Source organism: Falco punctatus, assembly GCF_963210335.1.
Source record: "Falco punctatus genome assembly, chromosome: 4".
In the NCBI taxonomy this organism is placed as follows: domain Eukaryota; kingdom Metazoa; phylum Chordata; class Aves; order Falconiformes; family Falconidae; genus Falco; species Falco punctatus.
In genome coordinates this window covers 76,675,489-76,690,309 of record NC_137583.1, presented here as the reverse complement: position 1 = coordinate 76,690,309, position 14,821 = coordinate 76,675,489, and the positions used below count along the sequence as shown (strand labels likewise).

The following is a 14,821-nucleotide window of genomic DNA, read 5'->3' as shown; positions in this document are numbered from 1 at the left end:
ATCTCACACACATTTCTATTTCTTCCAAGAGGTCTTGTTCAGGATCTGACTTCAGGACAGATATACTGATGCAAAAGTCCACACTTTCAAAATAAACTACACTTCTTTTTTGAACCACCTTTTTAATGAGAGTAAAAGTGATTCAGCTCCAACATATACATTGACAAGCCACTAAACAAGTTTTAAATGGAACTCAGCATGACAGCATGGTCATTAAGTAACAGAGTTAAATTTTGTTTAAATCTTATTTCATTTAAAATACAGATGAACAGGGGAGCTGAATACTGCACAGTCAGTATTTAAAATGTAAATTCTATCACTCTTCTAAAACTGTATACAGGCTTTCACTGAACTCACATAATGGTGCCCAGTCCACAGCTGAAGAAGAAATTAAGCTACAGAAAAGAGCAATTATAATTATTCCACAGGGCAACTATCTGTTTCACTAGATACTGTTGTCATTCAGTAAGTCCCGATTCTCTCATGTTTGACTAAGAAGTACAATAGCAAGTATGCACCTGAAACTGAGATTTTAACATGTCCATTAGTGGATTGTAGCTCATGTAAATTATTTTACCTATTAGCTCAATGGTAGCATGCTACCATTTAAAAGGTCTGGGAGCACTGCAACAAGTTTAATATGCAATCAAAAAAACCCACCAAAATGTAAACCTTTACATACTGAAAGCCAAAGGCAAACCTGAAAACTTCAGCGAAGTCAGTGATGCTGTGAAAAATCGATTTCTAGGACAAATACACAGCCAAGCAATTTTGCTTTGCTCAGGATCACTCAGGGTATCTACAGCAGAGCAGGAAACAATAAGATTATCTTATATCAATCCAAAACATCAGCCAAAAAAAGTTTTTCCTATGCCTTGGCATTTTTGATTCAGAACAGGGAAGACTGGCAGAGGGACAAAAGGGAAGGGAACATTAGTAAATTCTATTGTAAATGACATTTTGTGTTGTTGAATTAGGAAAAAAAGTCGCACAAATATATCATATTAGTGTACAGTATTTATTACCTTGTTAAGTCAATCATTTTGATGTGACTAAATTAATTCTGAAATAAACAGACATTTTTAAATACATATGAAGATGAGAGGCTTTAACATGGAAGTATTTAGTTGATCTGCACTCTTAATCCACATGCAAGATACACTGATCAAATATTGTACATTTCCTTTCATTTTACACTGTTCCATAATAAAGCACAATTTCTGAGGGTGAAAGCAAGGAAGAAAGAAATCATATTTTCAAGTAGCCCTTTTATTAAAAAGAGCATCAACTATATATTAAGCCAATGTATTTCTCTCTGATTTTGATTTTACTTACAGTATACAATTTTGCAAAATATACAGCTCACCAATGATAGACAAACAGTGGCCCTTTACTAAGGGCAAGTAACAAAACAAAATAAAAAAAAAAAAAAAAGAAATACAACAGAAAAGAATTCTATGGATTAGAAAAGTCATATTTTAGAACATTATGCCACTTCAGTGTCTCTAATGCTGGTAAGAAAGGTCATGCACAATTTTTTTTAAGAGAAGGTTGTCATTAGTCCACGAGAGGTTTGTCCGCATGCTTCACATGAACAGAAAAAGGTACAAGTCACAAGGGAAGCGGCTCTCTCCAGTTATCTTTTAGGCCTGTCTATGTCATCAATAGCAGCTAGAAGCTTCTGTCTTGTCTTTTTGTTGATGTGGGAGCCCAGACAAACATTCACCAGATTGGTCAACTGCTTAGTGGAATATTCCTGGCAAATAAAAGCAGATCATGTTATGGCAGAGTAACACACCAGACAAAGATAGAAAATTAAAACACGCTGACATACACACTGTGGACTTTTCAACTGATAGAGGCAGTCAGTACACAAGGGAGATTTAAAGTGGTAGTTAAGTCAGGTCTGGATAGTTTTCATAGTTGAGGCAGAGAACAAAACTGTATTTTGCTACATGGCAGATTATAATGGAAAATGCTTACTTTAGTAGTGTTGGACTGAGTTCACAGAAAGTGATTCTGTGAATACATATTTATATAAATCAATTTTTAACGCATTTTCCATTCTTTGGGAGGTATGGTAGGAAATATACATGCTAATGAGATTAGCTTTTAACATAAAAGCATTTTCCTAAACAAAATTACAAAAGTTGATATCTTTTTTATTTTGACTTCTCATTTCCAATAAGCCTCTAAATACTTCTGTCTACAGGGCCTCCAAACAATATTAATTTCAGTACATGATAAAGGAGGAAAAAATGGCAAAAATGTTAAGACAAGAATTCTTAACACCTGTCAAAACACCCCATTTGCCAGTACTACCTTTATACCAACACCATCCAAAATACAGCTTTCACCAGTAGGTTTAAACAAGCGTTTTTCCATGTAGGTCACCAAAGAACAGCTCACAATCTCTCTTGTGGCTCCAGGTAAAACAAAGAAAATTACTAGAGGCATTTCTTTCATCCATTTCTAGTGGGATTTAAAGTAAGCCCAAAATACAGATTTCAAAGTGCTACATTTTAGAAGTCTTCTTACTTCAACAGCATGTGACTACTTCTTACGCAGTCCTGTTATAACTGTTAGGTTGTGCTACCATGAAAGAACGGTAAATGCTTTCAAAACACAAATGAAGACTTACCTGGAGAGAAATGTTGATCCTGATTCAGTATTATTAAATGAAGGAAGAAGCAGCAATGACTCCTACCCATTGTGCCTTACAGCTTAGTTTAAGCAATCTATTCCCAAAGGCAAAGTAAAACTCCACAGTGTGATTTCAAACCTAACTTCCTGATGATCGAGTTGTGCATTTTGGCATATTCTGAACAGCACACAAATGTTTCCAACTTCACTTCGCTCTTGTTCTCTACACTTTTTGATACAGTAGGTAGATGTGCCTTGCTTATTTAACCTTTCCAGTCATCAGATGTTGAATCAGTATGTATGATAATTAATAACGAACATATAAATGTGTTTGTGCATGTATATTTATACTGCTTCCCATAAAGATCTTCGTATAATAAATGAATATATTCATATATGCATATATTAATTTTTAACACAGAGAAGCATTGATCATATATAGTTAGCATGATTCTGTCATCATGGTGAATTTTCCCAACAGGCAGTAAAAGAATGCAAATAACTCTTACCCTATGTTCTTTTATCCAGCGTTCCATGTCATTTTCTGTTAAATAGTATGCTTTAATGTAGGTCTCCACAAATTCTTTATCTGGAATAGGCCTAATGTCTGTTAGCTTTTCTAGTTTCATTAAGAATTGTTGAAAGTCCAGTTGCATCAAGGCACGCCCTTCATTACTGCACTTCTTTACATTGGCATAACTGAAAAGTGAAACCGTGGAAAGTAAAACTTAGAAGGAAATAAAAATGAATCTTACTTCTCAAAGTTGTTTAACAGCCCTTTAACACTGAGGAGGAACATAGTTATGGTTTTCAGTTAAAAGCAGACAAGAACTCTTCTGATGTCTGATGCAAAGTTTTATCTGCATTAGTATAATATGTTTTAGCCCCACAGACAGAACAGAACCCCATCGTACCCAGTGATACTTAAAAAACTCACTGCCACCCCCCACCAAAAGCCACTAAAAATCTTACATTGAGTAACTTACTAGAAGTGGGTTAAAGGAAACTAAATCAATGCTGATCACCACACTAGACAGTGACTTTAGTCAAGTGCTCATGACCACCAAAGTCTGACAGGCAATGTGGCAGCTTTAGGAACAGTCACCAGGAGCTCACTGAACCAACAGTGGCAGCATTAGAGAAAGGCACAACTACCGCAACAAACAGAGGATAAAGGTTGGCAGCACTGGCTAATTAATCTCTGTGAGACGTTAATGTTTTAATGCGAGCAGATTGACAGAAAACTGGTGACAAGTTTGAGCTCAAAGAAGAAGAGACAATAGATAAGCTTAGGGCAGAGTAATGCCAGGAAGAATAACAATGGGGTAATAGGCCGCAAATGAGGAAAATTATCTTTGCTGTTTTTCAAATGGGTATGACATTGCATTTGTCAAGATCCAAGGAAATGACACTGCAATGCCCTTGGACAGTGCCAATTTCAGCTGTGTACAGGGAATAAAAAAGCTTTGGTTTGGGGCACAGTGTCTTGATAGACTTAATCCAGCCCACCCACAGGCTGCTGCCACAAGTGACAATCCTGTCCCACTGATTCCACTCTTCCCTTCTACCAACTTTAGAGCAAGCGCAGTCTTCCATTGGTTCATGAAGTTGATCCTAATTATTATACCTACATCATTAGGTCTGATGCAAAGGAAGCAGAAATATGCAGCTGGAAACTAGATACACAGCAAGATCGGTTTAGAATAAGGAGAATCACACCCTTACAGTTAGCATGCAGAGTTTGCAAAATGCAGAAATAACATAGGCAAAAGTGGAGAGGACCAAGACACAAGCTCTCTGGAGCTTCTCAGAAGACTGGATGACGATGCTTAATAGGACATACTGAAGTACTTCAAGAAGCCAGATGGGAAACAGGAGAGGACACAGAACTAGGAGACAGGGCAGGGCAAAATTTAATGATGGATATGGCTGACTGCACTGAAGATGAACCTTCACTCAAAGAGCCTGATGAGAACAATTGCAGTTGACTGGCTGACTAGAGCAGAAACATCTCCTTCGTGGCTTTTAATGCCATACCTTCATGGAATTCAGAGATGAAAGAAGTTATGAAGGTATTCAGAGAGTCAGCTGTTCAGAGTACCCTTCTTCCCCTTCCCCAGTGGCAAATGAAACTACAAGGTATGTGAGAAAAAGAACGGGGCAAGAAGGAGAAATTACAGGCAGATATTTGGGAGGAGACAATAATGAGTGCTTTTTACGCTCCAAGAAAATACACAGGACAAGTCACACCAGCAAGGTATTCCTAGTCCCCTCTGACCAGTCAGTGAAATGCTTAGGTGACAGTAAAGGTGAAAATTTCATGCTAAGTCACAATTGTGAACAGTGCGGAGCAAGACACATGAACGATGAACTTCAGAGCCAAGAATTAAGTGGTTTGTGAACACTGAAGTCACAAAAATGAGTAAGATTGTGAAGTAAGAAAAAAGAAACAAGTCCAAGACAGGCACAAGGGCTGAGGCAGAAGAGGTTGATAGTGATTGCTGGTGTTATCCACTTGAAAGGAAAAGGGGACAGGGACAGGAGAAGAAAGATGCTTTTGTTCCACTTTGTTTGATTTGAGGCATAAGTAGAAAATAAAATTTCAAAAAGAAAACATAGTTGTATGGGTCATATGTCACATGAAGAAACTGAGAAGCCAGAGGGAGGTCATGGCTAGATTTAGTCTCCGTGAAGATGAAATTGGTCTCTGAAGAAAGAGCAAAAGGATGATGGCAAGAAAAGAAATAGGCATGAATTTAAGGATGATGGCTTGATGGAAGCAGTGGAAGCTGATGATCCTCAATAGACAGCTAACATCTGGAGAAGGAGGATGCTGTTGAGGTCCTAAATTAGAGCAGACAGCTAGAGAGTGGGATAGAAAGTAGTAAAATAGGTAGTAGGGAGTGCATAGGGTAAAGATAACCAGGAAAGAAATATGGGAACAGGAGTGGAAGACAGCACATATTCTATGATGCAGAAGAACTTGTGATGAGAGACCAGACATATGTAGCAAGGAGACAAGAAAATAAAACATAAATGCAGTGGGTGGAAGACTACATACAATACTCAGGCTACAATATTGGCTCTGAAAAAGGCTGGAACACTGATTAAGTGGGAGGGATGAACAAGATGTAGCAGTTCCTGACTAAGGTGCTTGAGCCTTTATTGACCAAGCCAGCTAAGATACCTCTCTGTTCCTGATGAATTTGGAAAAAATTCTTCTCCATGGCTACTCTAAGATAACTGCTAGGGTTGACAACTCCATCTTTCTTCCTGGCAAAGACAAATGGCATCACCACAGAGATGCTGACAATTACACCTTAACTTTCTTCTTTGCTCTGTCAGGAAGCAGCAATTTTCAGATAGAGCTCGTCTGAAAGAGAACTGTGTAGTTTCAAATGCTTCAATAAAACACTCAGTGTCATTCTTCAGCAGTATCTAGGTACAAGGCCATCCCCTTTAGGCTTAATGCTGTACCAGATTCTGTGAAACAACTGCTAAGAACTGTGTTAAGCCTTGGTATTTTTTAGGCTTCTCAAAAGAACAAGATCCTACCAGTGCATTACAAAATCAGAACTTCCAATTCTGTAAAATAGATGTTATCATTATAGACATATTTAGCCAAATTCAAGACTTTCATGAACTACTTACCCTTCCACAAGAGTTCTATTTGCCAAGCGTATGCAGTGCTCCCAAAGGATGTTGGAGACTGGCAGTGGAATACGGACTCTCTTAGACACCTCATTCAACCTTCTGTTATATTCTTCAAATTCCTGATGAAACATGAAAGATCATTATTCCTTTAGCATAAAACAGACGATACTCTACAAACCCCTAGCGACAATGACAAAGAATGAGAAACGCACACGAAAGAGAATACTGGAAAATAAGAGCAAAGCAGAGAAGTTTAGTAGGCACAGACTGCAGAGACAAACTTAATGGGTAAAGTAGAAAGCACATCACTTTCTAGAATGTCATTCGCAACATCACCTCAGTAATTTTTTTTAAAAAAGGAAATACTGCTCTGCTCCCCAGAGGTGTAGTTCTCTGTAGAACCTCTGAAAATTAACTAAGCTAATCTTTCAAATGCCATTTTCATTGCCTCACTCCCTAAATTCATCTTTAACTTTGTTAAAGTCAATATACAGTCACTAATAAAACCCAGTGATGACCTCTTTATCCCTCTAAATACCCATCATATCAGCTTTCCAAGAAGCTCAGAAATACTGTAATCACTTTTTATTCATCAACATTTAACATCAGATAGTTCCCCAGTGCTTTAAAAGATGCTGAGCGCATCCACTGAAAAGAGTCCAAATCTAACTGTTCAGGAGCATACTGCAGCGCTGGGTAACAGTTCAGGTTGAGGGAAGGCACCTGTTTCCACCTGAAAAATTAATGGCCTGGATGGATTTGAGCTGTTCCTTTGAGTGACAAACCAGTCATAACTGAATATAATTACTGCTAAAATAATGTTGTGACTTACATGAAGTGAAATAGAAGTCTGCTGCCAGTGACTAACACCTCTATCATTAAAAAAAAAAAAAAGTAGCAAATGACTTAAATATAAAGCAGACCGATAATGAACTGGTCTCTGTAACTAGCAAAAGCAGTTTGTACTGTAACCTATTAAGATCGTACTTGTCCAACAAAGCGCTTTCATTCCATGACTGTTAATCTAGTTGTTTTTTCTTCTCTCCACATCCCCCCACCCCCCTCCTTTTTTGCCCTCCATAAAAAAAAAAAAAAAAATCAGTAAGCGAAGAAAATCAGAAGGGAATCTCAGTAATCCATTTAACCTACTATCTGACCAAATAATTGGTGTTTAACACAAAATTTCTGAAAGAGGGATTTGGCAAGAGGAAGCAGGGTACCACAGTGTCGTGCTACTAAGAAGAAAATTAACTCTATCCCAGCTGAAACCAGGACACCGGCATACAACTCAGTCTTCTGAAAATGCCCAGTGCTCTGTGATAATTAATTTCTTGAACAATAGCCTTTCCCCACTTTATCTGCTTCCATGCATACTGAGTATAGAACTTTACATATGTGTGCACATGGCTAAAAGTAATTGGTTATTACATTAAACACTGCGCTTACATCTTCAGTCCTGGAGTCCCAGGGTTCACAGCAAATCACTAATTGCTTAGCAATAATCTAAAAGCTTCTGTAGCAACTATTATTATTTAGATAATGTGGAGGCCAGAAATGGTATTAGTCCTAATTTCCTAAAGCAGATTCATCAGCAGTTGCACTCTCACAGAAGGAAAACGTTCTACGGCACAGACCAAATATTTTAAGTACAAACTGATTTCAAAAAGCCATGGCAGCATAAAGAAGGGTAACCACAAAGATTCAGTTAAAATCAGTGCAATGATATATCCTCTATTAGATTCTCCCTTCTTTGCTTGGATTTATTTTTTTTAAAGCAGAGAACAGCTACAAAGTACAAAGCTGTAAACAAAATTGTTATTCATTACAGATGCATAACTTTCTTCAAAATGAAACTTTCAGTTTCTCTGTAACAATTAGTATAGTTTTACCACTGCCAAAACTTCCTTCTAAAGACCTTTAGAAACACCGTTAAGACATATATAGAAGGAAGAGAGAGGGATTCTCCCAAGAACTGCTTCTGTATGTCGTAAGACACAGCAATTGTATAACCGCTTCTACTGAATGCAACTGAGAAGCTGGGTGACTAACTTCCCTTTTACCTTCTTTTTCAGATGCCAACTTCCAAATACAGCAATTCAATTAGATAGTGCATGATCACTTTTGGTGCTGGTTTGACCTATAAGCCTTACCATACATCTCAGAGATAACTGCTAAAATGGCACAAAACAGCAAATAGCCTTTGTTAAGGCTTGATTTTCCTCAATGTTACTCCGTTTACTACACTTTTATCTACCATTCCAGATTTAGACATAAAACTCCTTAAATCTTTGTGGTCATTTTCATCTGCCACGTAGTCAAAAAATCATCACTGAAAACAATCTGCCAGCAACAAGAGTAATGAAAATTCCGGACAGACCTCCTTATAATAGTTTACCATGTGTCAGGATGCTGTATTGCTCTAACCATGCTATGTTAACAGTTTTAGTGAAGTATTACAGTAACTTAAAAAACTAGTTTTTATAAAATCTAGCACATTGTTTCCCAGAAATTATTCACCTTTAAAAGAGCATCTACATATATATTGTGTTGTGACATGATTTCCTTCACATCCCATTTCACATTAGCCATAAGAAGTAGCATTTGTTCATAATCAATGGCTTTAGCAGCAACAATCCAATAAACTGGTTTACGTAGTTCACTGGCAGTTGACACTGTCTGAAACAGAATACAAAAAAAATTCAATTCAGTAAATTTCTGATAATAATATATAACTATGATGTGCAACTATTTGCACCGTATTGTACATGTTTCAAATCTTCCATTTAAAAATCAGCTGTGAATTATACAATTCTGACCTGAGAATAGAACTGCTGAAGAAAAGGCTTCTTGGCAGCTGGCATCACTGCATCAAGATGAGGCTGAAGAAACTCAAACTGCTCAGCCAGAAATACCCTTTGAAAGCAAGGAAAATTTACTGTTAACTAAATGCAACATTTGGCATGTCTCTACACAGCTTCTACTCTACAGCTGACTTATTTGGCAGTAATGATACGTAACCTTCGAAAATTTAGAACTGAGAAGAACCGTATCAGTTCATGCCAGCATATCAACAAGCACTCCCAAGTCTGACAATTTTAAAATACTATTGCAAACAAGAAAATGCTTGAATAAAGAGACTAGGGCTTGAATATCAACAATTCATATTTCTGTTTTACTCAGGATACACTGCAAAAGTCTGATCCAAAGTCTACTAAAGTCAGCAGACAAGTGTTCCATAATTTCCATACTACAGGGCATTCAATATTAAAATTAATAAATCCCTGTCAGAATTCCAAAATAACATTCCCGATTACTTACTTACTAGGGAATCTTTAAAAGATAGAATAAGAGGCATAACAAAGTAATACATTTTTAACTAAGCATAAATGAAGGCAAAAGAAAATAAGCTCCTTTGAAAATACATTTTAAAAATGAACTTCGGATCTTTGAGTTTCAGCTTGTGTGGGCAAAAAGTAATTCTTATCTGGCTCTTACCATTATTCTGACCAGATAAACACTTTTAAGTTTTGTGTTACTTGCTTATTATGATCTCTTCTTCAAAGGTAGACTTCCACCCGTTGAAAAGAACATTGCAGTCAAAGTTAAACCAATACCAACTAAACAGTTTTCAGTCTCAGCCATCACCATTCGAGTACTTAATATAAGGTTTAAATGAACCATAGAGATTAAATATTCCCATTGGCCTCCAATTTCAAACCTTTTTCCTGTTAGATTTGACCTTGTACTGTCACAAACTACTGGACTAGCTGTAGTAAAATTTCATTGCTTGTGCTTGCAAGTGGTTAGACCACATGGTTAGGTCCCACTAGTTTAGCTAAGAAAATACCTCTATCGCTCATATTTAAAATTACATTGACAGGTAGGAATCTTTGACTTCTCAAGAAGGTTTTGGCTTTTAATCACTATCTCACACAATCCATAGCTTCCAGTGACCACAAAATGCAGTGTACAGTAAATAACCTACAAGGATTCCGTGGCCACCACTCTCTCTGCCAAACCATACAATGAATTGCCAGATGTCAAAACTACGAGATGACTGAGATGTGGGCTTGGCACCTTCTCCTTTCTCTCTTCAGCAGCTGTGAGAGTTCCTGCAGGATCAGCAGACACGTCCTAAAACAAAGAATTAAACAAATGAAAACCCACAAAATCAGCAAGAATTGCTCCAGCTGAGCAGTTCCAGATAACAGGTAAGATGAAAGAATGTTTCTAATTCTAACGTATTATTTGAATCAAGCCTGAATCAAAAGACAACCACAGAGTTTTCTCTTTGAACAGTGTGGTGTACAGATGAAAAAAAATATCATGTTGATCAATACCTATCTCGGGGGGGGGAAGGCAGAGAACAAACTTCTTATTACACCTTAATGCCCATACAAGCTTTAGCCCAACTGCCTACTGGAAGACTGACTTCTCATTGTTAGAAACAGTATCTTCAATCTGACAGCAACCACATAAGGAGACAAATCAAAGGAATATTACTTATGTATGGGCTTTACTGCTTATGAGAGCTGCAGCCAACTTAAGTAAAATACAAATGATGTTTTTAAACAAGTGGTCATTCCATGAAAACTTCTATCCCGCAGACATTTCTACTGCAGAAAACAAGGAAATATTCACAGTGCAGGAAAAGAATCTGTACTAAGAAACAGGTTACACCAGTGCCTGGTTGCAAACTTGAAAAAACCCCCACCAAAACAACAGAAAAAAAAAAAACCAAACAAAAAAAAAACCAACAGTGGGGGCAGATACACGACCCACCTCTACATTTCAGGAATGTAAGTACAAGTTACAGCTAGATGAGGAATCACAGAAGGAATTCCCAGACCTATCATATTGGTCTAAGTAGGTATATAAACAGCACACCCACTGAAGCTTAGCTATTTGCCCAAACCATATCAGGACACGAAAACATAAACATAGTTACAGCTTTAGATTAATTACTCATATCTTGCTTACTGTTTGCCCACAGGCTACAAAAATATAACAAATGCTGCAAAACAAAGGTGACATAGAACCCAGAACAGATAAAGAAGGTAGGCATGATATGGCACTGATTTCATAAATAAAAGCCTTCGATGACCCTGGGGATAGAAACTCTGTGGCCAGACAGGTGCTACAACATATCAGCGTGTATGGAATGAAAATAAATTTGGGCCATAACAGAGTGACAAATGGTAAAAATAATTTCTACAAAAGCAAGGTCAACTGCTTAAACATTACATTTATGGTTGGACTCAAAAAACGAATTAGCCTAATTCTCTGGCTGCTGTAAAACTGGACAAAGATGAAGCCAAAAACACTGTAATAAACAAAGCAGGTCTGCAGTCTGTGTTTTGTTTTGTGGGGGTTTTTTAACAATTGGAGATACAAATAAATTGAGAGGACATTGCAGTAAAATAACTAACGAAGGAGGAAGAAAAACAGACTTAAGCTGACAACAGTCATCAGAAGCATCTTCTAGGCTTCATAGCACAGCACAACTGTGAGGAGTGACATGAAATTGAGTAATTGTTATTCACATGTTTTTCAGACAGTTTTGCCTAGGAAGAAAAGGACAGCAGTGAGCACTAGAAACACTGACAGAACTAAGTGGTAACCTAACTCATTCTAAATATCAAGATTTAGATATGGAAGGAATATGCATTGTAGATCTTGAAAAACCAAGAGAAAAGGTACTGTACAGATGATCAGGTGAAAAACAACAGGGAGATTATTCTGGTCGCAAAATATCTGACAGAACCATTGCGGTTATCCTGCAGCAGTTAAAGGCAGGGCATGCAAAAACTGATAATGTCAAAATGTGTAAGGACTTGGTGAGAATTTAAGTGACACAGAATAAACAGAAAGATCAAAACTTTGCTGCTATAGACAAAGCAGCACCAAAATGTGTTTACTGCTTGGATAAAAGCCAAGCCAAAAGTGACGTTAAGAACATAAGACAACAGTGTCCAAGCTATTAAAAATGGTTTGAGGTGTGGAGGAACAAAAAGATCACAAGTTCCACTTTAGCTATCTTGAATTTTAGTTGACAGTTGCCTCCTGTGATGTGACAGCCCAAGGCAAGAAGGGGGTGGATCTGCTAAATCAGAAAGGCTCTTTCAGTTCTGTGTCTCCCAAAGACATTAAACACAAACATAAAAATGGGCTACAGCAGATGGAATAAAGCACAGACTGGGAAAGCTGCATTCTCACTATCAAGGGTGAGGAAAGTATCTTCAGACCTCTAAAAAAATTACTGTAATATGTTACAGAAGAAGAATGCAGATAAAGCAGGGAACCTCGAAGGATCCTCACAGAAATTCTGACATTAAAAAAAAAATAATCAAAGACTTCTGACTGAGCAATACCTTCAACACATCATTTGTAGCACTAAAAGATCTCGCAGAAATACATCAATGAGAAGAAGACAAAACTTCTAAATGCAGTTCATGGTAAATGCTATCAGATACAGTTGCACTGAGCATGGGAATGATTGTAAAGGCTAGCCATGATACTATGTTATTTGAAAAATGAATTTTCTTTGCTCTGATCTGTGTTCACATTCACCCAGATAAATCTGCGATTAAACTGCCCAGACATCTCACAATAACATGAAGCTTGCATTCTGCTGAGTCTATCAGAATGGATAAGCAAGCCAAAAAGGCCTGGACATTTGTTAAAACTCATGTAACCTCTTTCAGGCAGCTCTGAAGATACCTGCCTAGCACATCCACAAGAATACTGCACACGGGCAGTAACATCTAATCATCTAGGCATAATGGCCAATTCTCTACAAATACTAAGCCAAAGACACCATTGATTATTATCAAAATCCACTCTTATCTGACTTCTCTTTTTCTCTTTCACTTCATGTCATTCTCAAAAAAAACAAAATCAAACTAAAAAAAAAAAAATATGAGAAGCTTTGAAATGTTTATACATGATAAAAAAAAAAATTGAACCCACAGTCCACCACCCAATTCTTTATTCTTAGGAGAGACAGCGAGCCACAGAGCTGGGAGAAGAGTATCAGTGGTGAGGACTTGTTTCCTTCAAAGACTGATCACAAATTATGCAAAACTCAAATATTATAAAGACTTATTTTGTATTTATCATACTTCAAAGTTGCCTGTCACTTGAGATACATTTTAAACAGTTTGTTTTCTACCTGCCTATTTCCCATGAAGGTAAATACCTTGTGAACCTTTTAAATGCTGAAATGGTGTTGCACCCGAAGACACAAAACGTACATGAGACAACTGGCTAAGTCAAAGATATGCTGGGGTTCAACCAGAGAGTCAAACTCTGGTTCAAATATACTTGTTAAACACAGTATGAGCATTTCATTCCCCCAACTTGTTCTAAAAAGCAGGTACTGCAAAAGCATGTTGACAGCAAAAAGGAAGCCCAAGGACTGGCAGTGAAAAGCACAAGATCGTCCTGAAAGGGCTTCAGTGATGCATGTGGTTTTTCCTCCAGCCTTCATTAACAGAAATGATCAAATGACTGAAAGAAGCAATAAAGGGACAAAACATACAGGCTGGAACAGGAAAAAAGGCTACATACTATTTAAAGAAATGAGATGTTTTGCAATGGACTAGACTTGTTAAAATTAACCCTTCCAGTAATACAAGAAAATCTGCAAGACAATCTGTTGTCAGAGATTCCCTTTGAGTACACATGGAGAACAGGTAAATTCTCCTAAAACTGAAAGTGGGCAAAACAAGTTCCATCTCAAGAGGAGGAGGAGGAGAACAGAAGCCAGGAAATTACATAGCAGCCAGCCCAACTTTAATTTCAAGCGTCAAGTTACACTGAGAACATACAGTAGCACCCAACATCAAACATGCAGAGAGCAATACCAAAGCAGAACAAACTTGTTCAGCTTTTCTCTGCACCAGAGTAGCAGGTCTTGCCAATAAAGCAGAATTGCGATATATCTAAGAGTTATTACAGCTCACATACAATCCTTGTAAGCAAACGGGGCAAAATACAGATTTGATAAAATGATTTCAAGGTACACGTCAAACAGATGCAAACTACAAGATACTTTTCTCCTGTCTTGCCAAACAAAATAAAACCCCAGAGTGTTTAAAAAAACAACAACAATACAGAAACACCTAAAAGGTTTCATCAAAAGCTCCAAACTTATCTGAACAATAACCAAATCAACTGTAGTGGGTACAGCTGTACAGCTTAACCAGCATTCTGTGCAGACAGTGGGTCTCTTCTATTCAGTTATCCTAGTCTTAGTCTAACTCCCTCATACTGTCATAGGAAAAGAATGAGGTTTCTAATGCTACACGAGTGGCATACACAACTAGCAATAATTTATAAAAGCTGCTTTGCTATATCGGCCTGAAAACATCAGGATACAGAAGTGTTAAAGCAGGCTTATGACTGCTTTACCTCTTTAGGGGTTTCTAATAACAGTAGTATGAGCTATAATGTATGCTTTGGGAATTATCTTTATGTGGTATCTATGAATTACATTTCATCTAGAACACATTTTTACAACAGA

General features: G+C 37.4%; 1 protein-coding gene across 3 annotated transcripts in view; it reads right to left on the bottom strand.

Moving 5' to 3' along the window:
• Positions 1 to 999: 999 nt before the first annotated feature.
• VPS50 (VPS50 subunit of EARP/GARPII complex) overlaps positions 1,000 to 14,821 on the bottom strand; it is a 93,086-nt gene continuing 79,264 nt past the window's right edge. For all 3 annotated transcript variants that reach the window (XM_080383777.1, XM_080383779.1, XM_080383778.1), the window contains 6 exons: positions 10,283 to 10,431; positions 9,114 to 9,210; positions 8,815 to 8,973; positions 6,295 to 6,416; positions 3,153 to 3,342; positions 1,000 to 1,756 (listed from right to left, as the gene is read on the bottom strand). In XM_080383777.1, the coding sequence (XP_080239903.1) occupies positions 1,637 to 1,756; positions 3,153 to 3,342; positions 6,295 to 6,416; positions 8,815 to 8,973; positions 9,114 to 9,210; positions 10,283 to 10,431 (837 nt within the window). In that variant the 3' untranslated portion in view covers positions 1,000 to 1,636. The remainder of the gene's footprint in view (positions 1,757 to 3,152; positions 3,343 to 6,294; positions 6,417 to 8,814; positions 8,974 to 9,113; positions 9,211 to 10,282; positions 10,432 to 14,821) is intronic.